The sequence below is a fragment of the Rhincodon typus genome, chromosome 27, assembly GCF_021869965.1.
Source record: "Rhincodon typus isolate 14 chromosome 27, sRhiTyp1.1, whole genome shotgun sequence".
NCBI lineage: Eukaryota > Metazoa > Chordata > Chondrichthyes > Orectolobiformes > Rhincodontidae > Rhincodon > Rhincodon typus.
The window spans coordinates 9,031,659-9,058,989 of record NC_063358.1 but is presented as its reverse complement, the minus strand read 5'-3'; the positions used below and the strand labels follow the sequence as shown (position 1 = coordinate 9,058,989).

The 27,331-nt window shown below is 42.2% G+C and overlaps 1 protein-coding gene across 1 annotated transcript in view; it reads right to left on the bottom strand.

Annotated features, from left to right (window-relative positions):
- The window catches only part of LOC109924299 (receptor-type tyrosine-protein phosphatase U-like), a 289,829-nt gene that overhangs the window by 167,516 nt on the left and 94,982 nt on the right, over positions 1–27,331 (bottom strand). Inside the window, exons 7-8 of the mRNA XM_048612922.1 lie at positions 14,780–14,889; positions 5,522–5,723 (exon numbers count right to left, since the gene is read on the bottom strand). Coding sequence (XP_048468879.1) covers positions 5,522–5,723; positions 14,780–14,889 — 312 coding nt within the window. The remainder of the gene's footprint in view (positions 1–5,521; positions 5,724–14,779; positions 14,890–27,331) is intronic.

Below are 27,331 nucleotides of genomic sequence, written 5' to 3'. Positions count from 1 at the left end.
CTCACTCGCTCCAACTATTTTTCTTTTCATTTTTTTAAAACTTATTTACCTTGTCTTGAGCTTGGATGGCATCAGCAGCAGTGAGAGCTCAGCACATGGACCTTGAGCGGGCCCAGGGTGTGGACCTCGCGCTTGTCAAGCGTGGAGGAGACTGAGCCCCTATTTACTTTTCTGGGAGTAAGCACAGGAAATCGGTGGCTGCTACATTGGCAGAGACGATGTCAGCAAGGTAGGTCCAGCGGCAAAAGTGGCACCTGAGGATTGGCAACTTTGTTGTTTGTTGGGTCTGGTGCTGGTAGCAGTGGAAGGGCATCATGCCAACATTGATTAGGTGGGCCCAGAGACGGGAAATGCGACTCTTATGTTGGTTGGTCTGGCATAAGCAACAGCGAGGTGGTGGCGAAGAAATATCGGACTAGCAGCAAAGATGGTTCCTGAGGATCCGCGACTTCAATGTTGTTTGGGTCAGGTGCAGGTATCGTTGAGCTGGCTCAGGACTGATAGGCTCTCTTTAAGCTATATCTTTCTTTTTCTTCCTTATTCTTAAAGTATTCAAAACGGCACCGTTTTGTGGTGACAAATGAAAGCTGTTCACTGTATTTTATTGTAATCTTACTGTAAAATACACGTAATAATAAAATCAAAATCAAATATTCAGAAAACAGTTCAAAAAAATCAAATATTCAGAAAGAGCACTGGATGCTGCAAAGACTATGGTCCCTGACAATGTTCTGGCAATAGTACAGAAGACTTGAGGTCGAAATTGTGCCACTTCCCTAGTCAAGGTATTCCAGTACAGATACAAAACAGGCATCTACCTGACAATGTGGAAAATTGCCAGGTATATCCTGTACACAAAAAAAGGACAAATTTAACCTCGCCAATTACCAGATCTTGCTGCATTTTCAGTAAAGTAGTGGAAGGTATCATCAATGGTGCTATTAAGCAGGACATGCTTAGTAATAACCTGCTCACTAATGCCGCATTTAGGTTCCACCAGGGCCACACTGCTCTGACGTCATTACAGCTTTGGTTCAAACATAGGCAAAAGACCTATATTCTAATGGTGAGGTGAGAGTGACAGCCTTTGATATCAAGGGTGCATTTGACCGAGTGTGACATGAAGGCACCCTAGCAGACTTCAAATCAATGGGTATCATAGGACAAATTCTCCACTGTTTGGAGTCATATCTGACAGATAGGAAGATGGTTATGGTTGTTGAAGGTCAGTTATCTGACCATCTTCTTTATCAATGCTTTATCAATAACCTTTCATCCATCATAAGGTCAGAAGGAGGGATGTTCACCAATGATTGCAAAATATTCAGTATCATTCATGACTCATCAGGTAGTGAAGCAGTCCATGTTCAAATGCAACAACATGTGGATAATATTCAGGCTTGGGCTGACAGGTGCCAAGCAGCATTCGTACTGCACAAGTACCAGACAATGACCATCTCCAAGAGACAACCTAACCACTATCCCTTGACATTCAATACTGTTACTATCACTTAATCCCCCATTATCATTAACCTGAAATTCAACTGGACTTGTCACATAGACACAGTGGTGACAAGAGCTGGTCGGAAGCTCAGAATATTGTGAGTGAGTAACTCACCTCCTGACTCCCCAAAACCTGACCACCACAAGTCAGGAGTATAATGGAATACTCCTCACTTGCCTGGATGGGTGTAGCTCCAACAACACTCTAGAAGCTTGACACCATCCAGGACAAAGCAGTCCTCTTGGTTGGTACTACAACCACACACATCCATTCCCACCACCACTGACTCTCTTCTGCAGTGTGTAGTATCTACAAGATTCACTGCAGAAATTCATTAAAGATCCTTAGAAGGCATCTTCCAAACCCAGAACCAATTCCATATAGAAGGACAGCAGATACGTGGGAAGACCACCAGTTGCAAACTCCCCTTTTAGCTACTCATCATCTTGACTTGGAAATATATCACCATTCCTTCACTGCTGCTGGATCAAAATCCTGGCATTTCCTCCCTAATGGCATTGTAAGTTAACCTACAGCAGGAGGACTTCCACAGTTGCAGAAGGCAGCTCACCACCACTTCGTTAAGGATAACTGGGAAGGGTATAAGAGCTGGCCAGCCAGTGACGCCCACCTCCCTCAAGTGAATGAATTTTTAAAAACAAATAAATAAATCTCATCATATATTATAGCCTCCATCAGTTTTCCCACTATTGTTGTGAAGATAACAGGTCTGTAGTTTCCTGAGTTATCCTTGGGCCCCTTCTTAAACAATGGCAATCCTCCAGTCCATTGGGACTGATCCTGTCTTCAGACAGCCTGGAAAATTTCTGTCATCAGCTCTGCAATTTGCTCCCTTACCTCTCTCGGCATTCTAGCATGCAAGCCATCTGGGCCTGGTAACTTCTCTACATGGAGTGCTGCCAGCTTTTTTACTACTTCTTTATCTATCACTACACTGTTCAGTTGCTCAACACCCACATTTTCAACTGGGCGATTGTCACCATCCTTGAAATTGGTAAAGACAGAAGTAAAGTGCTCATTTAGTATCTCTGGAATACCCTTTGCTTCAGTGAGCAACTTACCATGCTTGTTACTAATGGGTCCCACTCTATCCTTCACTAATCTTTTACTATTAATGTATTTGCAGAACAACTTACTTTGTTTTAGAGCAGCCTGCCATTCTTTCCTCATGCTTCCTATTAACCTTGCTTATTTAAGGCTTAATCTTTCTCCTGCATTTGAGAAACTCTTCCTGATTTCTTCTGCTATTATTATTCCAGCATGCATCATATGCCTTCTTTTTCTTCCTTATTTTCTCATCAATATTGTTAGCCAGCCAGGATGTCCACTTCGATTGGAATACCCTACAACTCACATGCTCCACTTACTGCTGTTTCCAACAATAAAGCCAGTTGGAGTGTCTGTTTGAAGTCCAACTGAGCTTTAGCTAGTAGGCATTTTTGCATAGTTACATCATTATTCCCACATACCTACCAGATAGCCTCTAATCATCTCATTAAGGGTTAAGCCAAATGACAGGCTTCTGTCCATCATCTTAACTGAGGCAAAAATCCTGATACAGAATCCCCTGGTTCTTTATTTGCTGACTAGAAGTGATAGCATCTCAGAATTAGAAGTTGGGGTCATAATATTCCTTAACTATTTCTGTCAAGTCTTGAAAAGTTTCAGCATCTGGTGACTCAGGCCCCTAATGACAGAAAAAGGTGTAGCTCCATATGCTGTCAAGGGAATTACTCATGAATTTTTGCCTGCTATAACGTCATTTGGCCTGAAAAAAAACATTCTTTCCATATACTGGGCCCAGTCCTTGACGGCAGTGTCGAACGAGTCAAGCTTCCCAAAGGCATGATGTCAGGAAGGCTTACCCCAACTCAAAGACAACTGTTACGAGCAAGTTTCTTCAGGTTCTTGCTTTACTCCCATCATTATTGAAATAACTCCACAAAGGCTGGTATTCCATCACCAAGTCACCCTTTATTTGCACGTGAACAGTCATTGACTTTATACTGTCTTACCAGAGTACCTGACACTCATCTATTTTATCTGTCAGCCACGTCTCCCCGATTCAACTAGGTTAACAGCCCCAATCAGGGAACTCAAATTCTATGAGGTCCAGTTGGCTGACCTTGCTGTAATCACTATAAGTGGTCACAGCCAATAACACCCCCTCCTGCAGCCTATCATGCCAACTAACGCTGTCCCTCCTATCCTCTCATAGATCATGTGTGTACCTCATCACCATCCTTGTCCCCACCTTTACACAAGCCTCTGTTCTTCCCCCTACATCCTTGACAGTCCCACTCCTTTAGGCAGTGACCCCTCAGTTGTCCTATAGGCCCCTCTTGCAACTACCTCAACGATCGATGCACTGATTATAGAATGTATCCACCCCAGACTTCTGACCAGTTTGGATGAGCAGTTTCTTGACAAAATGGACCAGACCCTTGACTGCTGGTTCTGGCCCTACAGGACTGACCATTGCTCACTCCCTGTACTTTCATCACACAGACTGACTCCTGACTGTGAGCAGCCCATGCAGATAACTGACCATATCAAGCCCATTGTTTATTGACTGTGCCTGTGACTTACAGTAGTAGAGTCCTAACAGAGCCCCTGCCTCTCTGCCTTGACTGGGCCAAGGACCAATGCCGTATACTTTCAGATATGGTCATTTGGTTGAATGAATATTCTCCCGGCGTTCTAGGCCAGTGGCAGCAGCAGTGAGGCCATTCGCCTGGTGTTCAGGGCCAGCAGCAGCAGCAGCAAAATTCTTCCAATAAGTTGGGGCGGGAGCAGACTCTTCAAGATGGCGGCGCCGGCGAGGTGACATTTGCAGCTGAAATGGGACTCATGGCCCGGCGGCGGCCTGGCTTAGCATCGGAGCCAGGGAATCTTGGTTGTGGGCTGAGTGTGGGGTCAGCAGTGTCAGTGCAGTGGGCCCAGTGACAAAAAGATGGTGCCTAAAGTGGGGTGACTCCTATGTTGTTGGGTCTGGCAGAGGTGGCGGCGAGATCTCCCTTAAGCCCAGGTGCCTGCATGGACTGGGTCAGAAAGACTGATATTCTGAACATTTTACTTCTTGATGTTTCTAACTCATTCTTATGACCTATAATGCTGAACTATTTATTTCTTTACCAATTTTTTTTGTTTCCTAAGAATTTGATCTTAAGTACCTGTACGTAGGTACCTTTGAATCCAGGATGGTGCTGTAATGTGGCGACTGCAAACTTTTCACTGTACTCATTTGAACACGTGACAATAAAGCTAATTCAATTCAATATTCACAAGAAAGTTACTAATGGTCCTTTAACAAAATAACACAAGTTTATTACAGCAAAAGTAAGAATGCAAACCTATATATATATGATAATTTGAAAAGATCTTTTTATAAACAGCAAAAAGAAAGATTCAACCCATTTTCCTCTGAAATTTCCTTTATAAACATTCATCACTATCTTCACTTTTAAATTTCTTACTTAACTGTTGTGCGTGCAAGTTCACCTTTTTGTGAATTTCTGCACTTCCATCAAATGTGATTCTCTCTGCTTCTCCCCAGGTCACAAAGGCATAGGCTGACCCATTGAATTCTCTTTATGAACTCTAAGAAAAAAAGTCAGGGATTTCTCCAGCTACTTTGAGTGCTTTGGACTGCTAAACAGCATTTCTGCTACTATGGATCTTTTCTTCTAAATTGCTTTTGGCCTGTAGCCTCTCTTTCTCTGTCATAAAAGCTCAACTTACTGAAAAAAATTCAGCAATGATCTCAGCAGGTAGCCTGTTTAATCATTTAGCTCACAAGTTTTTGAAAATGTTGTTTTGACCTGCAGCAAAAAAGAAGAGTTTCTGATCATTAGACGAAATCACTGTTACAGAACTGAAGACCAAAAACACTTTTACTTCTTCTTTAGAATCCAAGTTGCCAACAATAATATATTATAGAGCTTTATTATAAATTTTTATGGGTCATTACTGCAGTCACCACATTGGACCTCTTACCTTTTATGTTTGTGGTGATCATAGCGAATATTCTCAAGCCAAATCCTTTGACAGTGGATGCCCTAATTGAGAAACGATAAGTGGTGCCCGGTTCCAAATTCTTAAACTTGTGGTTGGTCTCATTCCTGGGTTTCAAGAGAGTTTTCTTTGGACAGCGTGCAATCACTGCTGGGTCAGAGGATTCGGTGCATTGATAGCTTACCTGATGAACAGAAAACATTATTTTAACAACTAGACACATAGAAATAGTTGTGCTTTATAATTTATCATTTTTCATGTTTCATTGTACACCTGTTCAACTCATAGCATCCAAAATGATTAAATTGTGCAATGGTTACATCATGAGGCCATTCTGCCTGTCATGTCTGTATCTGTTTTCCACAACAGCGATTTAGCTAGTCTCATTCCGTTTGCACGCCTTTTCCCCATGACCCTGCAATTTTCTTTTCTCTTTAGGTGCTTGTGAAATTCCCTTTTGAAAGCCATGATTGATCTGTGATCATCAAAGCATCAGGAGACACATTCGAGAACCTAATCACTTGTAATATGAAAGCTTTTTCTTGAAATCATCGGTGTTTCTTTTGCCAATCACTTTAAATCTCTGTTTCCTAGTTCTCACTCCTTTCATCAAGGGGAATAGATACTCACTATGCACTTTGTCAAGTCTGCACATGATTTTGAATACTGCTGTCTTATCCTCCCCATTCTTCTCGAAGGAGAACAACTCCAGCCTCTCCACATTAACTAAATAGCCAAAGCCTCTTATCTTTAGAACCCCATTAACTGAGATTTTTTTCTGTAATTATTGAAATTCATTCATTCCTAAAGTATCAGTTGAGGTCAAGCCAATGTTTCATAGCTTCTTAGCTTTTGAACTCTATTGAAGAACATAATAGAAAAAGTGAACCAGCAAACATGAAAAACATGGGAGCAGAGATTATGATCTAAAATTGTTGAACTAAATGTCGAGTTCAGACTCTTTCTCTTGTTTCTTTCTTAATCTCTTTAAAATCTCATTTGGCTACTTGCTGTCCAGCTATTTACATCTCTTCTAGGCACACCTTTAGTTTTATTTTACCATGCATATTGCCACTCCTTTAGCTTTTGTGAACTTTTGCCATTTAATCTCGCCTGCCCTCCACCCTGTCACAGCATTTTCTCTTTATATTTCAAATATTAAGCATCTGTAGAAGTTGCTTTCATTTAACTTATTAATTCATATCCACTCTTCTTCCAGGTATACCCACCTCGAAGAAGTTTTGCTCTTTTCTCTGGTCATATTTCTGTTTTAGCCTTTCGGCTTGTTCAACTTCATTTCATTTAATTTCCCTTCTAGTGTTCAATAAAGTGTTTGCCAAAACCCAGTTCACGTCTATATTTAATTCCTTAGTGACTGTTCCCAGCTCTACATTACACTGCACAAATTCCAATAGAGTCCTTCATGTTCAGAATCCACCCAAATTATTGGTATCTTCCTGACATACAATGCTCCTCACACAGCTGTTCCCGCTGCATCCCAAGATCCTTACTCATTGCCATGCACCACCGCATGCACATTCTCAACCTGTCTCTTCATCAGCACTGCTTCACACTACCTCAATGCTGTTCTGGTCCCTCTTCAACAGCACCGCTTCACACTACCTCAATGCTGTTCTGGTCCCTACTTCCATTTCACTTTTCACCTCATTTGATGTTTTAACATTTGGTGCTTTAATCCTTTTCAGGTGTTAAGGAATGCAAGCTCCAAAAAACTCACAGGACCAATATCTCCTAATTTATCTCTCCCCTCCCTTTCCCTCCAACTCCATCCTCCTTTTAATTTCATCTCTTGCCATGTATTCACTGTACCTATGGACCTTTCCCTTCATGATGCTGAACAATCCATGTTTAGCAAAGGACTTAGTTTCATCCCTTTACAACCCCACCTCAATGAAATTTGGGCAGAGCGTGACATTGAAGTCTTCTTCCATTGCCTTCTCCTCTGTGACTACTTCTTTGGACAGGAGTCCATTCCCTGCCCTGCAGACCCTTTCACCCATCTCCAACACATCACATCCATCCGGATTTCTCTATCTAGCCTTTTACAAGCACTTGATATCTTCATTGAGAACTGTTGATATGACATCTGCTGTCTTAATTTCTCTAATATAAAAACAAAGAGCTGCGTGTTCTGGATATCTGAAACAAAAACAGGAAGTGCTGGACACCCTTTCGAGCTCCAATTTGATTTAGGCTCCTTCTCCTCTCCCTAACTCTCCCTCACCTTTGATGACTTGCATCACCCCTTAATAGGCTTTGTATATAAATAAATCAATTGGAAAACATAGGTGATTTACTGGTGGTGGTTAATAGATGAAAAAGATAAACAAAGGTGATCTGGTGATGGAAAAAAATTCAATTGTGTGTAAGAACACTTCTGAACATGGTAAAAAAAATAAAAGCATGTGAGAAACTCAGCAGGCCTGGCAGCTACTGTAAAGAGAAGAACAAGTTAAGGTTTCAACTCCAATGACCCTTTGTCAGAACATTCTCACCAACCCACTCACTAATCAGTTTGGAAGCTGATGAAGGTGCTGGTACCTTGGAGAAATGTAGTCAGAGCCAAGCTCCTGGCAGACAAGCGGTTTGACTGTACAGGAGACGAGGAAGAATAAAGGAAGAGCAATCGTGACAGGGGATTCTTTAGTCAGGGGAGCAGGCATGTGTTTCTGCGGCCGAAGACATGACACCAGGATGGTGTGTTGCCTCCCTGGACCTCAATGGTTGTAATCTCTGGATTATTCCTGGTCCAATATTATCCAATAGGATAATAGGACAGATGAATGCATGGCACAACAGTTGGTCCAAGAGGGAGGGTTTTAGATTTCTGGCTCACTGGGACCGATTTTGGAGAATGTGGGACATGTACAAACAGGATGGTCTGCACCTGAACCACAAGGGACCAAAATCCTTGCAGGTAGGTCTGCCAGCACTGTTAGAAGGAGTCTGGCAGAGGAAGGGGACACATAATATCGATGAAACAGAGACACATGGTGCTACAAACAAAGAACCAAGTCATAGTGAGTTCAGCTATGTTGAGTGTCATGAGAGTAAGGCAAGACTGGATGGTCTTTAATGCTAGGAGTGTTACAGGTAAGAGTGATGAATTAATGGCATGGATTGACACATGATAATAATAATATGATATTGCTGCCATCGCAGAACCATGGTTGAGGGAAGGGCTGGACCCACAACTCAACATTCCTGGGTATAGGATCTTTAGGCAAGACAGAGGAGGGTGTAAAAAGGATGGTGGTGTAGCACTATTAATTAAGGAGTCAATTATTACGATAAAAAAGATGATTACAGAATCCCTACAGTGTGGAAGCAGGCCATTCAACCCATTGAGTTCACACCAACCCTCTGATAAGCATTCCACCCAGACCCAGCACCTACCCTATCTCTGTAACCCTTCATTTCCCAAGGCTAATCCATCCAACCTGCACATCCCTGGACACCATGGGCAATTTAACATGGTAAATCTACAAAACCTGCACATCCTTAGACTATGGGAGGAAGCCCATGCAGACACAGGGAAAATATGTAAATTTCACACAGTCGCCTGAGGCTGGAATCAAACCCAGGACCCTGGTGCAGCAGTGCTAATCAGTGAGCCTGTGTGTTGGCCTCGCTGAATTGCATCCCAGGCTGCTGTGGGAAGTGAGGCAGGAAATTGCAGGGGCTCTGACAAAAAGTTTTAATTCCTCTCTGGCCACAGGGTAAGTGCCAGATGACTAGATGACAGCTAATATAGTTCCACTTTTTAAGAGGGGTGGTAGAGATGAGCCAGGAAATTACAGACTGGTGAGTGTCAAGTCAGCGGTAGTGAAACTATTGGAGAAAATTCTGAAAGAACGAATTAATATCCACTTGGAAAGGTATGGGTTAATCAGAGATAGTCAGCACAGCTTTGACAGAAGGAGGTCAGGCCTAACAAATTTATTAGAATTTTTTGAAATGTGATCAAGGGTGTGGATGAGAGAAGTTCAGTTGATATAGTTTATTTGGATTTTAGCAAAGCTTTTGATGGTCCCACATGGGAGACTGATGGAGAAGATTAAAGCACATGGAATTTAGGGAAACTTGGCGAGATGGATCAGAAACTGGCTTAGTAATAGGACACAAAAGGTAGTGGTAGAACACTGTTTAAGTGACCGGAGGCCAGTGTCTAACGGTGTACCACAAGGATCAGTACAGGGACTCTCATTGTTTGTTATATAGCTAAATGACATAGATGAAAATGTGAGAGGACTGTTAAACAAATTTTCAGGTGAAATCAAAATTGGTAGAGTGGTTAATAGCAAAGAAGATGGTTGTAGGTTACAGGAAGATATAAGTGGGTTGGTCAGATGGGCAGACCAATGGCAGATGGTATTTAACTTTGATAAGTGTGAGGTGATGTACTTTGGATCTTGGGATAATTATTCACGGATCCCTGAAATCAGCAGAACACATGAATAGGATTGTTAATTAAGTATGCATATTATGGGACACGTGCCTTCATCAGTCGTGGCATGGAGAATAAGATCCTAGGGGTAATGCTGGAGTCGTACAGAGCATCGGTCAGGCCACAGCTGGAGTACTGTGTGTAGTTCTGGTCACTTCACAACAGGAAGGATGCAATAGCACTAGATGGGGTACAGAGCAGGCTCACAGGGATTTTGCCTGGAATGGATATATTGAGTTATAAGGAAAGACTAGATAGGCTTGGATTGTTTTCTTTACAGCAGAGAAGACTGAGGGGGGACAGGATTGTTGTGTACAAGATTGTCAGGGGTATCAGCTGTTCCCCTTGGTTGATAGGTCAATCATGAGAGGGCATAGTTTTAGGGTATGGGGAAGGAGATTCAGACTATACTTGGGAAGAAACCTTTTCAGTCACAGTGTGGTGGGAATGTGGAATGCACTGCCTGGGAAGGTAGTGGCAGCTGGAAATCTTACAACCTTTAAAAAATATTTGAATGAGTACTTCAAATGTCATAACATTCAAGGATATGGGACAAGTGCAAGAAATTGGGATTGATGCACTTATAGTGGTGGTTACGCTGGTGCTGACTCAATGGGCCGAAGGGCCTTTTCTACACTGTGTGAATCTATGAATTTGAATCTATAAGGGTCACTGGACTCTAAACATTAATTCTGTTTTTTGTCTCTACAGGTGCTGCCAGGCTGAGTTTCTCCAGCACTTAATGTTTTTGCCTTAATTTCACTGCTCCTCTCACTCACTCTAATCTGTATCCCTCTGAATTTGCTGCACTATGTTCTCTCAGGTCTAGCCCTGGCTTTGGTATCAAACCTGCTGATAAGGGTGGTATTATCTGGTATGCCAATATATAACTGGCAGAGGATGAGAACCAATTCTCAGAGACTTCCTCTTATCTCTCCGGATTATGACCCCACGACTGAATATCTAGCTACTGCTTTCAGGACTGTCACTGACCTCGCCTTCTCTGGTGAGTTCCTCTCCACAACTCCCACTTCAGACTCCAATCCTACACTTATACCTCCTTTCCAAAATTCACTAACAGGACTGTTGTAGCTGACCATGGCTAAATTTGACAAAATGGCTGCTTGTGTTTTTTTTTAAAACTGACACAGATGATCAAAGAAAACTGTAGCTGACGTAGCATTTCATATAGCTCAAATCATGGCCTTCACAGACAGACATCAAAATGCCTCTGAGTCTTAGTAAGATGGGACTAGAATGCAGACAGTAAGAATCTGATAAGGCAGCTCAGATGGAAACTACCTGACTTTCCGATTTTTTATGAAATAGGAGGAGAAAGCTTGACCTACCTTAGATGAGGACTTTTAAATAATTATAATTACATATTAGTGTGGACACATACATTCATACAATAATAGTAGTTTAATGTATTAGACGCTGGAAATTGTAATTAGATTTCTGTAGGCAGTCAGCCTTGGACGCAGAGGATGGTTTCAATAAACATCCTTGGAGAACCTTGATAAGGGTACCAACTAGCAGCTAGCAAATGTCTGGAAAGAGACATAACAGTCAGTGTTGAAAATGTAGTCAATAAGATGTATTGTAAAAGACTAAGGAAAGGTGATAGGGGGTCTGGCAAACATCACAAGATGATGGGAGAACCTAGGGTTGACCATGAAGGTGTCCATCATTGATCATGTATTCACAGGACTAGATGAGTAGGTCAGAGGGGATGTGGCAAACACTGATGTCAATGTTGCATGTAACCATTGTACCATGGTATGTATAAATATCCTGTACTTTACTGGGAAAGGTAGAGTGTCCTGGAGACCTCTCCCACTTTGTGTTAGTAAGGAGCTCTGAGTAAAGATTGATTTGTGCTACTCAGACTCCTCTTTAAAATCCCTCTCCAAAAAGGAACTTATTTCTTCCTATCTTGACGTTATTCCTTCTTGTTCTGTCTCTTCACACTTATATTTGTTGCTCTTCTGATGCTTTATGCTGGTTCCACAATTTTCAGTTTCTTGGCCCGAACTACCTCCTCACATCTATTCCCCATCAGATGGTCTGACGACTCTCTACTTCTTCCCTGAAAAGAGATCTGAACAGTCCTCATCCACCACCCCACTTCTTCACCTGGCTGAGATCATTCTCACCTGGCTGAGCTCATTCTCACTTTTGAACAATTTTTCCTTTAACTCATCTCACTTTCTTCAAGTGTGCCCATGGGTATGTGCCTGAGTCGAAGTTATGCCTGTCTCTTTGTTGAGTTTGTGGAACACTCCTTGTTCCAGTCCTACTGTTTCCATTTCTGAGGATAGGCTGTCCACAAATATCCACCAAAAACTCCACTGACACCCAAAGTTGGCTTGACTTACATCCTCACACCCTGCTTTCTGTAATGGCTCCATTCATTCTACTAGATCCTCTCTCCCCATTGCTCTGGGGCACCTCCAACATGTCCTCCTTTTTTTCTCAACTAAGGATTTCTTCCAATACCCTTTCCTTTCCCTCTCAGTACAATAGCACTTACTTTCCATCCCATTGGTCTCTGACCATCCTCCGCCATTTTCACCACCTCCAGCAAGATACTACCACCAAACATATCTACCTCTGCTGTCTTTCGGTGCTCCACCAAGACTATTCCCTCCACAACACCCTGGTTCACTGCTCCACCATTCCTATAATCACCCCACCTGGCAACTCCAATGCAATTGCAGAAGGTGTAACATTTGCTCTTTCACCTCATGTCTCCTCACTGTCCAAGGCCTCAAATGCATTCCAGGTGAAGCAGCATTTTACATGGACCTCTATCAATCTAGTCTACCATATTTGCTGTTAACAATGCAGTCTCGTTTGCATTGGCAAGACTAAACACAGACTAGATGAGCACTTTGGAGAACATCATTGCTCTATCTGTAAAACTGACCCTAACCTTCCAGTTGCTTCCATTTCAATAAACCATATGCTTCCATACTATTACTTCCATCCAGGCAATTACAGTGTTCCACTGAAGCTCAAGGCAAGCTGGAGGAACGATACCTCATTTTCTGCTTCAGTCCCTTAGACTCAATGTTGAGTTTAACTTCAGAGTGTGACCTCTGTCTTCCAATTGTATAGGACTATGACCCCTCTGCCCCAACCATGTATTGTTTGTGCCTGGAAGAACACAGCAGGCTGGCAGCATCTGGAGGAAAGGAGCAGTCAACATTTTAGGTATTACCTTTCTTCAGGACAGATGGCTTTACTCTCAGCAGAGTGGATCCATTTTCTCCATTTCACGACTAACAAATTTATACTTATTTATACTATGTATCTTTTGTGTACTTTCTGCACTCCCTTTGTCTTTTGCTCTTGGCACCCTCAACTTCTGTTCCACTTGCTCCTCCTCCCCCTCTGTCAACAAAATAAAAGTCGATATTTTCCAGCTTCTTTCAGTTCTGAAGAGGAATCATATCAGACTTGAAACATTAACTCTTTTTCTCTTACCACAGATGCTACCAGACCTGCTGAGCTTCTCTCGCACTTTCTCTTTTCATTACAATGAATCTTAGCATTGTTGAGTAATAAAAACATAAACTAAGTTGTTAAGAAACAGGTTAATAAAATTCCTTCAGTCCTTAAATTTGTATAATGTGCAGTTAGAAAACTATACTTAATAGATGAAAGATACATATACAAACTCATTAGTATGGCATATAATGTTCTGTAACCTGATTTCAGCTTATATAAATCAGTCAGTGTGAATACCAAACTAGCTCACTGATGGTTGAAGATTTACCAAACTACTGCTTTAAGTTATGCACCATTTCCATTGTACAATTAGGGAATATTCTCAATGTGTATCTGCCACCAATGCTGTTTGCTGGTGATTGCAGTGAAAGGTCAGAAGTCTGCAACACAATATCAGAAGTTTGTGGCCTGAGAGAGAAAAACAGAAAGGGAGAGGTATGAGGAAATATGGAAAGAGAGAAGTGAAATAATTTCATAGAGTCTGGTATCCCTTAATCAAGTTACCCTTTGTTTACATGTGGAGAGTCCTTGACACTGGTGCAGCTTCTACAGAGCCAGCTTTCAGAGTGTGCAGAACATCTGACACCCCTGTTTATATCTGTCAGCCAGGGCTCCCTGATTAGATCAGTTTAACAGCCCCAATCAGGGAACTCATATTCTATGAGGTCCACCTGGCTTACTCCATTACAACCACTACAAGAAAGATTGAAATGTCTACTCTTCTGGCTTAAGGAAGAAACTAACGGCCAACCCAGTGTGGGTAACATGTATTTGGTGAAACCTGAGTGATGTTCAGTGGTGGTGTTTGTAACAAAATGAACATGCATCAAACATTCTCACTTAGTGAGGCATCAAACAAACAGTATTTTGTCACAACTATTGTGAACATCTGTCTTCAGGTCTACATTGCATCATTTCAACAAACTGCTGATCATAGCTGTACTATTATATAGAGATGCCCAGGCCTATAGTGAAAGAGCAAAACTAAAATGCTGTTACCATGGTTACTATAATGGCTCTGCTTCTAAGGATTGGACAGAATTTGGATGCCAGCTGGAGATTTGTGGTCTGGAAACGCTGAGAGGAAAGGAAGCACACAAATCATCCGTACACCCGAGCATTCATTCGCGATTTGTTCTGTTGATAGAATCTGATTACGAGAATCTTTGATTGACTTTGCAAAGGTCAATAGTTCTATTATCTATGTGACCAATAATCTTTTGCTCTAATTTTGACAAGCTACTTATCACAATAATTACCTCATACTGTGTGATAATACCATTAGACACCTGTGGTTCATTCCATTCCAAAAATACCATATCCTCTGTGAATGACCTACTGATGGACGATGCTGAAATTCTGCCAGGTACTGAGGAAGAAGAAGAGTAACCACAACACGTTATATTCATAATAAACATTGTTATAATATTCATATGTATAAAGTTAAATCAGTAGCCCTCCATCTATTGATATAGAGGAGTTCTAAGAATGTAAATAAAAATTGTCAGTCTTGAAGGTGCCACATTACATTGATATACTTGAAGTCCAGCACAGAAACTGACATTCAGCTCAACTGGTATATGCTGACATTTCCTACTTATTTTCATCTAAAACTATCAGAATATCCTTCTATACCATTCTCCCTCATATACGTATCTAGCTTCCCTATAAATGTATGCAAACTATTTGCTGTTTTTCATTCTTAAGCTAGAATGCTATGATCTCAGGTAATACTTGAAAAGATAGATCCTAGAGTGAAATATGGCTTGACAGATCATAAGTCTAATTTTTGCAGTTGGTTGCTGTGATGGTCACTAAATGTATTCATGCCAGGCTGCCAATTTTTAAAATAAAATGACACAATTTTATTGCACAAAAGAAATCAATAAACAAAACCATACACATGACAATTTATGAAGTCTTAACATAGAAAGCAAAGAAAGCAAAGTTCCAACCTGTTACCCAACAGTATCCTTTACAGATACTCAATCCTTTACAAGATACTTGTATCTTAACCCCAATACTCCTATCTTAACTCTTTTTGTTAATTTATTTAACTGACTGTTTCTAGATTTGTTGGCCTAGAGACCTCTTTCCAGTTCCAATTACTTAAATTTTATTTCAGTTCTGAGCTTAAACATCTACATTATTCTCACAGACTTCACAAACTATACTCCTTCTGTTGAGTGAAACTGTTCTGTTGAATCTGATTCTGAATTGAACTCAGATCACTAGTGGCTCCTAGTCTGTTTTAACAGCCTGTATTAAAAGTTTAACTGTGCAAATACTTTATCAGTTAACCTTACAGGAAACTTGGTCAGCATGTAATTGAAATCACATGCTTTCTTGGAAATTATGTAGCTCCAAATGACTTTCTGACCTCTTCCTAAAATGCTTTGTGCAGAACTGAAACTACACATCTACTTCTCCTTTAAAATCTAAATTCCTGAAATGATAATATACCTTTATCAGAGCAAGCTTCACATTCTTTGCTTTCCTTAGGTAAAGGGGTTTTTCCTGAATTTCCTACTAGATATATTGTGACTATCATATATTTGTGGTTCCTCGTTTTGGTTTCCCTTCAAATGACAATATCTTCTCTATGTGTAGCCAATCAAATCTTTCTATGATCGATGCAGAATTTACAACACATTTATACTGACTTCAGCAAACAATAGAAAGTATTCACTGCCCGTCACATAGGCATAGATAGCACAGACACAATGCAAAATAAAAGTAATGGCTGCATTTTTGTACAAATGTGGCCTTCTGATCTCAGGACAGAGTGAGAGTGTCTGGGTCCTGTGCAAGTTGTCAGATTGCTTGACAGTGATCTATTCCACCGGTCTCTATTTGGTATTTTTGTGTTCATTGACTATGGTTCCTCAGGTGGAAGATTCAATCAGAAAGCCTGTACCCCAGGTCAGCCAGCTGGCTGGCAGGCCTTTTGGGAGAAGTGGGACCTTCAGATCCAGACAGAGGAAAGGAAGGGTGTCTCAAAATGGAGGTGCTCTCTGAATATTCAGCAAAGTTAAAAACAAAGAATGGTGACAGCTGTCAGGCCATCATTATAGATAGGGGTCCCTGACTCAACTGGCTATGCTTCTTTGAGCCCATGGCTTCAAGATTGGAAAGAGACACAGGAAGTGCCTGGCCTGGTGTAGAGAGGTCAGTTCCAGGTACCTGCTGGACTCTGCCCTCAGCAGAAGGGTTAGCTAATGTCCAATGATCCTGGTAGCTGGATCAATTTGTCCTCAAGCAGGCATTTATTTGTCCTGCTGGTGCAGATTACCAATACTGGTTTGATCTTGCCCCCAGCAAAATTATCCAGAGGTTGAAACACGTCAGGGAGGTGGTGCAATGTACTATTTTCTCTATTTTCTCATTTGGCTTCTAGTGCTTGGGGGTTAAGGTGGATTGCAAATTTTTTCTGTTCCTTTATTTCAACGTACATTGTTTTTCCAAAAGTGGATTTTGTTTCATTAACTTAGAACACATTAATTGTGGGATGAATTGTTTGGTTTTTGTTCAATTTTGTAGCTGTAACTTTAGTCATGACTCAGTTTGATGTCAATGGTGTGAAATTTCCATAACTGGGATTTACTGTGATACTATTTCTCTCTGACATAATGCAGTTTTAAAGTTTAATTATTGAATTCAAGTTTGAAGTAAGATAGAACCTTCAAAGTTTCATTTTTGTCTCTCCTCAGCTTTCTAGTTTCTCATCTTTTACATTGGCTTTGCTTCTCATAACCAAAGTTTTAATTTCTCCGAATCATGAAATAGTGTCTAGAGTTCCACTACTCTGTGTCATTCGAACATCGAAAATAGGGGCAGAAGTAGACCATTCAGCTCCTCAAACCCTTTCTCTGCCGTTTAAGAGGATGATGGCTGATCTATTCGAGCTTCAAATTGCACATCCCATCTATCCCCATTCTCCTTCTAACAAATATTTCCACCTGTATCTTAAAAACTTTCAATGACTTCACATCTACTATTTCAAAGTCACCAACCCTGAGAGATAGAAAATCTCCTTGCCTTTGTTGTGAAACCACACCTGTCTCACCACCAGTTTATAGCAATCCCAAAAAAGTGAAGTACTACAGATGTTGAAAATAAAAATAGAAACATCCAGGAGCATTTGTGGAGACCGAAATGTAGGGTTACTGTTTTAGGTAGACATCTCTTCAGTTTCACTATTATGTTCACCCTCTCTCCCAATATCCACAGATGCAGCTTCATCTGCTGAACACTTCCAGGTTGTTACAACCCTAGTCTTGTCAAGAAAGGCTGAAGAGGTTAAACCCGTACTCTGGGAAGTTTATGACAGATATCAAATTGAAATACGTAAAATCTTGAGGGAACTTGATAGGGTGGATATCAGGAGGTAAACAAGAACTAGGGGACATAGTTTAACAACAAAAAGATCCTGCTTTCTTGTGTAGAAAACAGTGGAGGTAGGATCATTCAATTTATTCAAGGCTGATCTACATAGGCTTTTGATTGACAAGGGAGTCAAGGGATATGCGGACCAGATAGGAAAGTGTAATTGAGATTGTGAACAGAACAGCAGTAATCTTCTGGACTAAATATTGAGTTCAATACCTTCAAATTGTGAACCTACTCCCATACCTTCCCTTTTTTTTAGCTTTACTTATTACATTGTCTGACACCATTTCCTCTCTTCCATCCCCCCACCCCAGTGGGACTGTCTGTTCTTTCATGTCTGGCAGTTAGACACACCAATGTTCTGGCATTCTCACATTCCCATCACTTAATCTGAACAATCAACATCCTATTTCTCCTAGCACTCTACAACCCACCATCAACCCCCCCCAACCTATAGCATAAATGCTGCCCCCCCACACTGCACTTCCAGCTCTGAATTTAGTTATTTAGTCTTGAAACTTTAGCTTGGTCTCTCTCCATGAATGCTGTCTGACCTGCCGTGATCTCCAGCATTTGTTGTTTTCAAAAGATCCATCCTGACCTGCAAGATCCACCTTCATGGAAGAGACCCAATCCTACACCAGAGAGGAAAGAGGTTCTGGCCCAGCACAAAAACATGGATCATTATGGGTAATATCACTTCTCAGACGATTGAGATAGATACAGAGTAAATAGTGTAGGAATTTCAGAAATGCTCATGTGGTATTTTTATGAACAAATATTTTGTTAATAAAATTGAGTTGAACTACAAACTGACAAGAGCACTTTGGTAAAGTGTTTTTAATACATAAACTGGTTGAACTGTCCAAACATGGCAACATTTCCTTCCTTGAGTGGGGCTTTGATTAGAAGTGTTTGTATAACCTTAAAAATCAAACCCCATCAACTTTGAATTGTCAGACATCCAGCCTGAGCCTGAATAATAGGGAAACTGTCTCACTTGACAGCCAGGTTTCAAGTGGGTGAAAGAGAGTGAAGGATGCCAATCAGTGATCAGGCCATAAACCAAGCGCTCGTAACGTGAGGCCAAAGAGCCAGATTTGCTACAGGGTTGAGGACCTATAGAAAGCAGAGTCAAGGAAGTCAAATACAGGGTCAGAGGACCCATGAGATGGTGAGAATCTAGATATTGGGGTCAGGGACCCACGAGGATACAGAGAAGCTAGAGTAGGGTCAGGGATCCATGAGGTAAAATACAGGGAAAAGGGTTGGAGACCCAGAGTTAGACAGAAGTGAAAAAACAGCTAATACAGGGTCAGGGTCCCACGAGAGAGAAAAGAAAGAGAGAAACAGACAGAGAGCAGTAAATTGAAAGGGAAAATGTACGAGAATTGGCACAGTGCCCAGAGTGGGAAGAGGTAATAAGAAAGAACATAAATAAGAAGTGGCGCAGGTGGGTCAACCATTGCAGTGAGCAAATACCTGGAGCATGCTTTAAACCTCAGCAAGGCTATAGCGATACCCATCTGCATGCCGGGGCTGAGAGGTAGAGAATGGGAGAAGGTGATGCAAGTACGGAGCTGGAGGAAACAGGAACTGGTGAAAGTGAGAGTCAAAGCAGCAAGGCAGGAGCAGAGGAACCAGATGAATGTGGTACCCAGTGCAATAGAGTGTGACAGGAGATGGGGCGTATGATTAGCGATCAAGACACAGCACCAAAATGCCATGGATGAGCTGAACAAGAAACGTGAAAACCAGAAAATAAAAACCGAAAGAGTTACGGATGCTATAAATCAGGAAGAAAAACAAAGTTGCTGGAAAAACTCAGCAGGTCTGGCAGCATCTGTAAAGAAAAAAAACAGAGTTAAAGTTTTGGGTCCGGTGACCCTTCCTTAGAACTGATGGTAGCTGGGAAAACGTCAGTTTATATGCAGAAAATAGGAAGGTGGGTCAAAACGTAAAAAGTAAGAGGTTGCTCTCAGAGTCCTGTGCCAGGCAAAGAAAACAGAGCCCGTGCAGTGAACCATTCAAAATGCCAGTGTGAGTTTGAAAAATTAAAGAGTCAATTTTCTGTGTAAACAGAATTTTATGCCCATTTGGAACAAGAGAATCAGATGGGGACAGTGATTATGAGATAAACTGAGAGGCCTGCAGATATGCCAAGAATGGTGAAGACTGGGGATACCCACCTCTCTTTCTGGAGGGAGTAGATCTTTCAGCACTCCTAGGGTCTTACCCTGCCCTGATGAACTGACCACAACTCATCAGGGCAGCTAGAACAATTAACCAATTACTTATATAAACTTGTTTACAGTGGCGCTATTGGCAGAAATAGCAAAAACATCTCATATCTGAGCCCACAGCTGACCCTCACATGTTTTTCGATAGTATCCTCCAGCAAAGATTTGTCTATAGGCTCAATGACGTCATGGAGGTAAAATTAATGTTAACGTGCCCAAGTCCTGCGATCCATACTGCCTGACCCAATCCATAGAATGTGAGAAGAGGGAAGCTGCACCACAATCCTAGCTGCTGTGGGATACAATAGGCGAGATCCCGTGGAGAGATTAAATAAGCATAGGCAGCGAAAGGGAGAGCTTACAACAGCATTTGCCAGGCACCTGCAGATACAGTTCACAGGAGTTTTTGGTAACCTAGATTGGACTGCACTGACACCGCAAAACAGTGCAAATCGGACCCAACACTTGTCTCACGCGCCACTGAGGTATCAAGAAAAGCCTGTGAAAATCTTGATCCCACAGACAAAACCCACACAGAACAATGAAGAGAATTTTCCAGGTTTGTGAGAGATTCTTGAATCAGAGCATGCCAAACCAGACAAGCAAAAAGTGCACCTAATAAAAGCTTCAAACCCCAGCTCCGTGTGGATCAATGAAGGGGGAGACTGAAACAAGGTGAGTTATTATCGGGCCATCCACCTCCAAGTGCCCATTCCACATTGAGAGATAAGGATCAGCGGTAGGGAAGTCTGAGGCACCAGCTGCTGCCACAAAGGAAATGCTACAACTGAGGGTGCATGGCCACTTCCCAAGGGACTGCAAGGTACCCAGGCATTTAGCACCTCCACAGGAGCCAGGCTCAAAATTTTGGACCATGTGCTCGAAGGACTGGAAGACAAGCAGCAGTTAATTTGGTTGGGGCGATCACATAGCCAAATTTAGTGAAAGAAATCCCACACTTTAAATCCTTGTTTTCCCGCTTGGGAAAACTCTAAAAGCATGGTGGGACTGCGCCTCTTCTTAGAGAGTGTGTACAGCCAGATGGATCAGTGTGGGGCAGCCCCTGGTAGACGTTGAGGTGGAAAGCAGCCTGTTGAGATTTTATGGGACATACGAGTCCAGGATGACACTTAACACATCTTGAGATTATGACAACACATGGCGTATCCAGAAGAAATTTTTTCCTGAACAGATTTATTGGACACCTACGCAAAGGGGTGGAAATAGAACTTCTTTAGAATCCCTACAGTGTGGGAACAGGCCCTTTGGCCCAACAAGTCCACACTGCCCCTCACAGCATCCCAGCCAGACCCATCACCCTATAACCCACCTAATCTACACATCCCTGAACAATACGGGCAATTTAGCATGGCCAATCCACCTAGCCTGCACATCTTTGGACTGTAGGAGGAAACCGGAGCACCCAGAGGAAACCTGCACAGACATAGGGAGAATGTGCAAACTCCACACAGACAGTCACCTGAGGGTGGAATCAAACCCAGGTCCCTGGCGCAGTGAGGCAGCAATGATAACCACTGAGCCACTGTGCCAGTTGTATACTATAGAGTTCAGACTGGGAAACATAGTCTGCCACCACCCAGTAGTACTGGTTAATCTCCATACGGACCGCGAGCTCATTTTAGGCTTGGACCTTATGAGGAAGCGTAATTCATCTTTTGACCCAGCCAATTGTTATTGTTGGCAAATGCTGGCACTGGATGAGGCACTGGTGGAGATTACGACGGGCACACACACACAGAGAATTTGTAACAGAGGAGAATTGTGGATTAGACCCACCAAAATGACTGAGGACCCAGCATCACAGGCAATTTTCACAGAGCATGAGTGCATTCACCAGTCAAACATAACTGTGCTTGTATAGTGGGCGAGGTAGTGATACATGGACTGGATCTAAAGAGACAAAGACAAAACACTTTCCCCAGGCAGGCAGAGGGGAAAGTGGCTAAGGTCATTAGCAACTTATTAAAGCAAGGAGTCCCACGCCCTGTAACATTTACCAATAACTCCCCAATATGGCAACCAGTTAAGCAACGAGACAGCTCTTGATAGCTTACCATTGATTACAAGAAACTAAATAAAAGCATTGAATCATGGCACCAACAGCAGAAACAGGGTTTTTCACAATTCTCTGTCAATGGAGGGCTGCCTAAAGGACTGGAGAGGTTTTCCCAACCTGATTGCTTGGTTCGGTACATGGACGATTTCCTCCTGCAGACAGACATGTGAACAGAACATTTCATACTGTTAAAGGAACTGTTAACCCTCCTGACCACCCTAAGATGAAAAAGTAACCCCAAGAAGACATAGAACATGAGGCTCCAGGCCTCATACTTGGTAACTGTGAGAACTCAGGGAAAACACAAAATAGAAGGAAAGAGCATCGAGGCCATTTGCCACTCAACAGGGATGTGAGTATGTTGTGTTCCTTTCTGGACTTAGAGGGATACTGTTGGAGTCACATCGATGGTTTCACCACCAATTCCGCCTCATTGTCTGACCTCCTTAAAAGGAATGCCCAACAGTAATGAACTGACAGCTCATGGTTGCTGTTGCTAAATTAAAAAAGGCCCTGGTGCAGGGCCCCTGCACTGCTGGTACCTGACCCAGAACTTCCCTTCGCCTTGGAAGTTGCAGACACACCAGCAGCCATACTTCTCCAAGAATGACACAATAAACACGGACCAGTAGCCTATGCCTCCCGTACTATTTCACCAGGAGACCAGAGCTTCTCTATATTTGAGAAGCATTCATTAGCTGTGTTCTGAGCAGTACAACATTTTGCCTAAATTATCAGCCTGAACGCAATAACCATTCTGACAGATCACATTCTCACTCAACTTTTGCTGGATGGCAAGATTAGAGAAGGCACACTGTCAAAACCGTAAACTGGTTGCTGATGTTACAGATCGCAACACTGCGGTCATACATACCAAAATGCCAACCTCCTTAGTCAACAATTTGAACTATGGAGGAAAACCTGATGAGTGTCAGGCGGTAGCAACAAATGTTATCAAGAGACTATTTGTACCAAAGCAAAATGGCGGAAGACCTAAGGGAACCTGGGGAGCAGATGAGAGATTGTTCCCATAAGAATGTTCATGGTCAGATCCGCCACCATGGAGGATGGATGCTGAAAGATAGAATGTGATACATATATGATGAAACCACAGACGGAAATCCCTAGCATTAGTGCTGAAGCTCCCCAACAAAATGAGCACTCAGGCAGCTGTAGCCTACCTGATCATCCACCTTGAAAAATTTCCCCCACCAGCAGACATACACTCAGACAGCATTTATGTCTGTAACAGTTTAACTGACTTCCTGCCACTGTAGGAAGCTAGAGGATTCATCTCACAAACAGGAAACCATTGCCTCTGCACCTCTGCTCAAATATATTCTCCAAACTGCCCAAGGCATCGTTAAGGTTACAGCCCACCTCCAAACTTCCACAATCGGCAACATAAGGACAGATGAGTTGGTGAAATGGGTGCCCACAAAGGACAACTATGGCAACATCCCTAATCCAGAGTAAATAGATGCTGTGGCTGTGAGCCAAATCAAGGTCAAAGATCTGGTACAGGCTCAGAGCAGTGACACTGAGTTAAAGCAGGTACAGGAAGAGATGATCTCTGCCTCATATAGCAAGATGGAGGGCAAGTTAAGTATTAAGGACAGATATTTTCTCAATGATGGATAGTACGTGGTACCACTCCAGGACTGAAATCAAGTGATTTATCAGTGCCACAATGTCCAGCATCATCAAGGGACAGAAGCCATGGCTGACAGAATTAAGGGATTATGTTAGTGGGCAGAAATGGGAAAAGACATGAAATATTATGTTGAGAATTGTATCGTCTGCACTCAGAACAATTCAGAAAAGTATGCCAATAAAGAAAAGTTAAGTCTTAGCCAGTAGCAGGACCATGGACTACCTTCAAACAGACTATGTCAGCCCCCTACCACGCTACTACATGAAAGTCGTGGTAATAACAAATGGCTCCCCACCAACCCGTTCCTATTTGGACCAGGGTCAAGCGTCATCACCTCAACACTGTTTTGATCTACCTTGCTGCAATGCTTCACCTCACCACCAACATGCTCCCTGCTGGAGTGGAGCTAACCTACAGAACCAATGGGAAATTATTCAACCTCCATCACCTTCAAATCAAAACCAAAGCTCACCCCAACTAGTGTCATTGAGCTGCAGTACACGGTTGATGCTTGTATATGTGCAAAATCAGAGGACAAACTCCAGACCATCATCAGTACCTTTTCCTAGGCAAATGAGAGCATGGATCTCACCCTGCAACATCTGCAAGATGAAGGCCCTCCACCCAGCGTTGTGGAGCAAAACCCCGATCATCAAAGTCCACGGGGAGGCCTCAGAGAACGTTGGCTTCCAATACCTCAGAAGTGTTCTGTCGTTCAAATCAGCTATTGATGAAGAAATCCAGCACCACCTCTAATGTGCTAGCGCAGCCTTCGGCTTCCTGAAGAAAATGGTGTTCAAGGACAACAAACATCAAATCCGACACCAAGCTCATGGTATACAGAGCTCTGGTGGTTCCTGCCCTCTTATGTGGCTCTAAGACATGGACTAAGCAGACACCTCAAGGCACTGGAGCAGTACCACCAATGCTGCCGCACAAGATCCTGCAAATCCACTGGGAAGGAAGATACATCAATACCATCATTGTCAACTAGGGCAATATCCCCAGTATTGAGGCACTGACCACCCTTGATCAACTGCAATGGGCTGGGCACATCGTCTGTGTGACCAACACGAGACTCCCCAAGCAGGTGCTCCACTCTCAGCTCCAAAACAGCAGGCAAGCCCCAAGTGGACAGAGGAAGCGCTTCAGGAAAATCCTCATGGCCTCCCTTGTGAAATGCGGCATTCTCACCAACACTGGGAATGACTGGCCCAAGACAGAGTGGCTGGTGCAAAGTGGAGGAGGAGCATTCGGAAAGGCATCGAATACCTCGAGACTTGCCGTCGGGAAAAAATGGAAGCCAGGTGAAAACAGCATAAAGAGCACACTGCCACACCAATGTCCATGCCCATCCACCCCTTCCCACGACAACCTTCTGGACCAAGTGTGGCAGAGTCTGCAGAAGCTGCATTCGTTTGTACAGCCACCTACACATTCACCCAGAGAGTGGAAAAGAGGGACCGCCAATGATGATGATGATGTAAAGGATTGTATAAGTATATCCGCACTATTGTGGACATTTTTAGCAAATGAATAGAGGCGTTCCTCACTTGAACATACACCACTAAAGTTGCAGCAGGCATCTTAATTCAGTACATTTTCCAAGATGAGGTCTTCCTTGCAATATACGTTCAGACCAGGAAACCCATTTCACATCCTAGGCCATGCAGGTGGTGAAGAATAAATGTGGTGTCAGCCAAAGGTTCCACATTGTCTACCATCCTCTATCCAGCAGGACTGTACAGAGGTTGAATCTCAGCTTCAAAGGGATTCAGTGAAAGATCACCCAGCAAAACAACTTGACCTGGCACACAGTTTTACCCTTTGTCCTTATAAGGAACACACCTTCCAGTTCAACAGGATTCACCCCATTATAGCAAAAGAGGTCACTTCTCAAAGATGTGATCCAGTCTGAAGGATATACCAATCAACAAATCAAATTATTCCTTAAACAACATGTAAATTTGTATCTTGGAACAGAACCTTAAAGAAGACATCAATACTGCAAGTAAATAAGCTTCTTTACATGAAAAACACTATGCACTACTTCATTTCTTCCTAGGGGACCCAACAATGGTATCCAATGCTAATAATGGAGCAGAAGATACATAACTACCTTATAATTCTCAAACATGTCCACAGTTACATCACTACAAGTTTCTTCAGTCAGACTGATTAATCTCTGATCTAACAGAAGGAAGCAAAGTCAACCAAGGTAGCCAACTATACTCAACTGTGTCCATGCCTTGTCACCTGACCTACTTTTAGAAACAAAAGAGTCAAGTTGAAGGCTTGATGAGGGGCGAAAGAAATAAGGAAAATATATATAATAAAGTTACACATATATATACTTTTTTATATTGTATAAATATACATTAAATAAGAAAAATCTGAGTAACTTATTTAAGTATATGTATAACTGTCAATCAATGTTAATGACAGAGGCAAAAACCCTAGGGAAGGAGTGGTATATAAGGGCTTGAGGACCCTGTACCAAGCTTGCAATGATGTCACAGAGCTGCTCTTTATTAGGCATAGTGTGGGTGAAAGTAGTTTGATCACAACAGAAGAAGTATAAGTTCGAAGAAAAGAACTGGAATAAATAGAAGGCTCACGTGAGCATATGCACATGAACTCATAAAGAAGATAAGTTAGTCCTTACTAAATGTAACGATAATTCAGAGCCTGGTACATCCCTCAGTAATACTAAATACTACATCCATGGTAATATATAATAAATAATGTTACTTGGAAGTTTAAGCCTGAAAACAGTTCTTGATTTTGCATGCTGTATCTGAATGCATGTAGTGATTGTAATAAGTTAGATAAGTTTGTGGGACAATTAGAAATAAATAATTATGGCTTCACAGCTATTATGGAGATGTAATTGTAGGATAACCAGGACTGGGAACTCAATATTCAGGGGTATTCAATGTTCTGGAAAAATAGACAAAGGTAATAGGCAGTGGGGTAGCATTGTTAGTAAAAGGAGATATCAGTGCAGTGGAGAATATAATATTGGTGCAATAGATGGTGATGTGAAACCTGTTTGGGTCGATATAAGGAATGGCTGGGAAAGAAATCACAGGTGGGAATTATTTGTGGGCCTGGAAGAGCTGCCTTGCAGTCAGACTAAGCATAAATTGGAATATCACTGAAGCAGTTAATTTAATTTAATCTAAGAAAGTGTGACATCATGCAATTTAGCAGAAAGAATCAAAATGCTGGCTGTTATCTAAATGAGAGACACTCCAAAAGAGTACAGCACAGAAGAATCTGGGTTTTTTGTGCAAGGAACAGAAAAAGTTAGCATGCAGGTGCAGCAAGTAACTACGTAAGCAAATGGAATTGTTAGTTTTTAGTTATTCACTCAGTGGATGTGAGCATCACTGGCTGGGCCAGTATTTATTGCCCATTTCTAGTTGGCCTGAGAAAAAATGTTTTAATG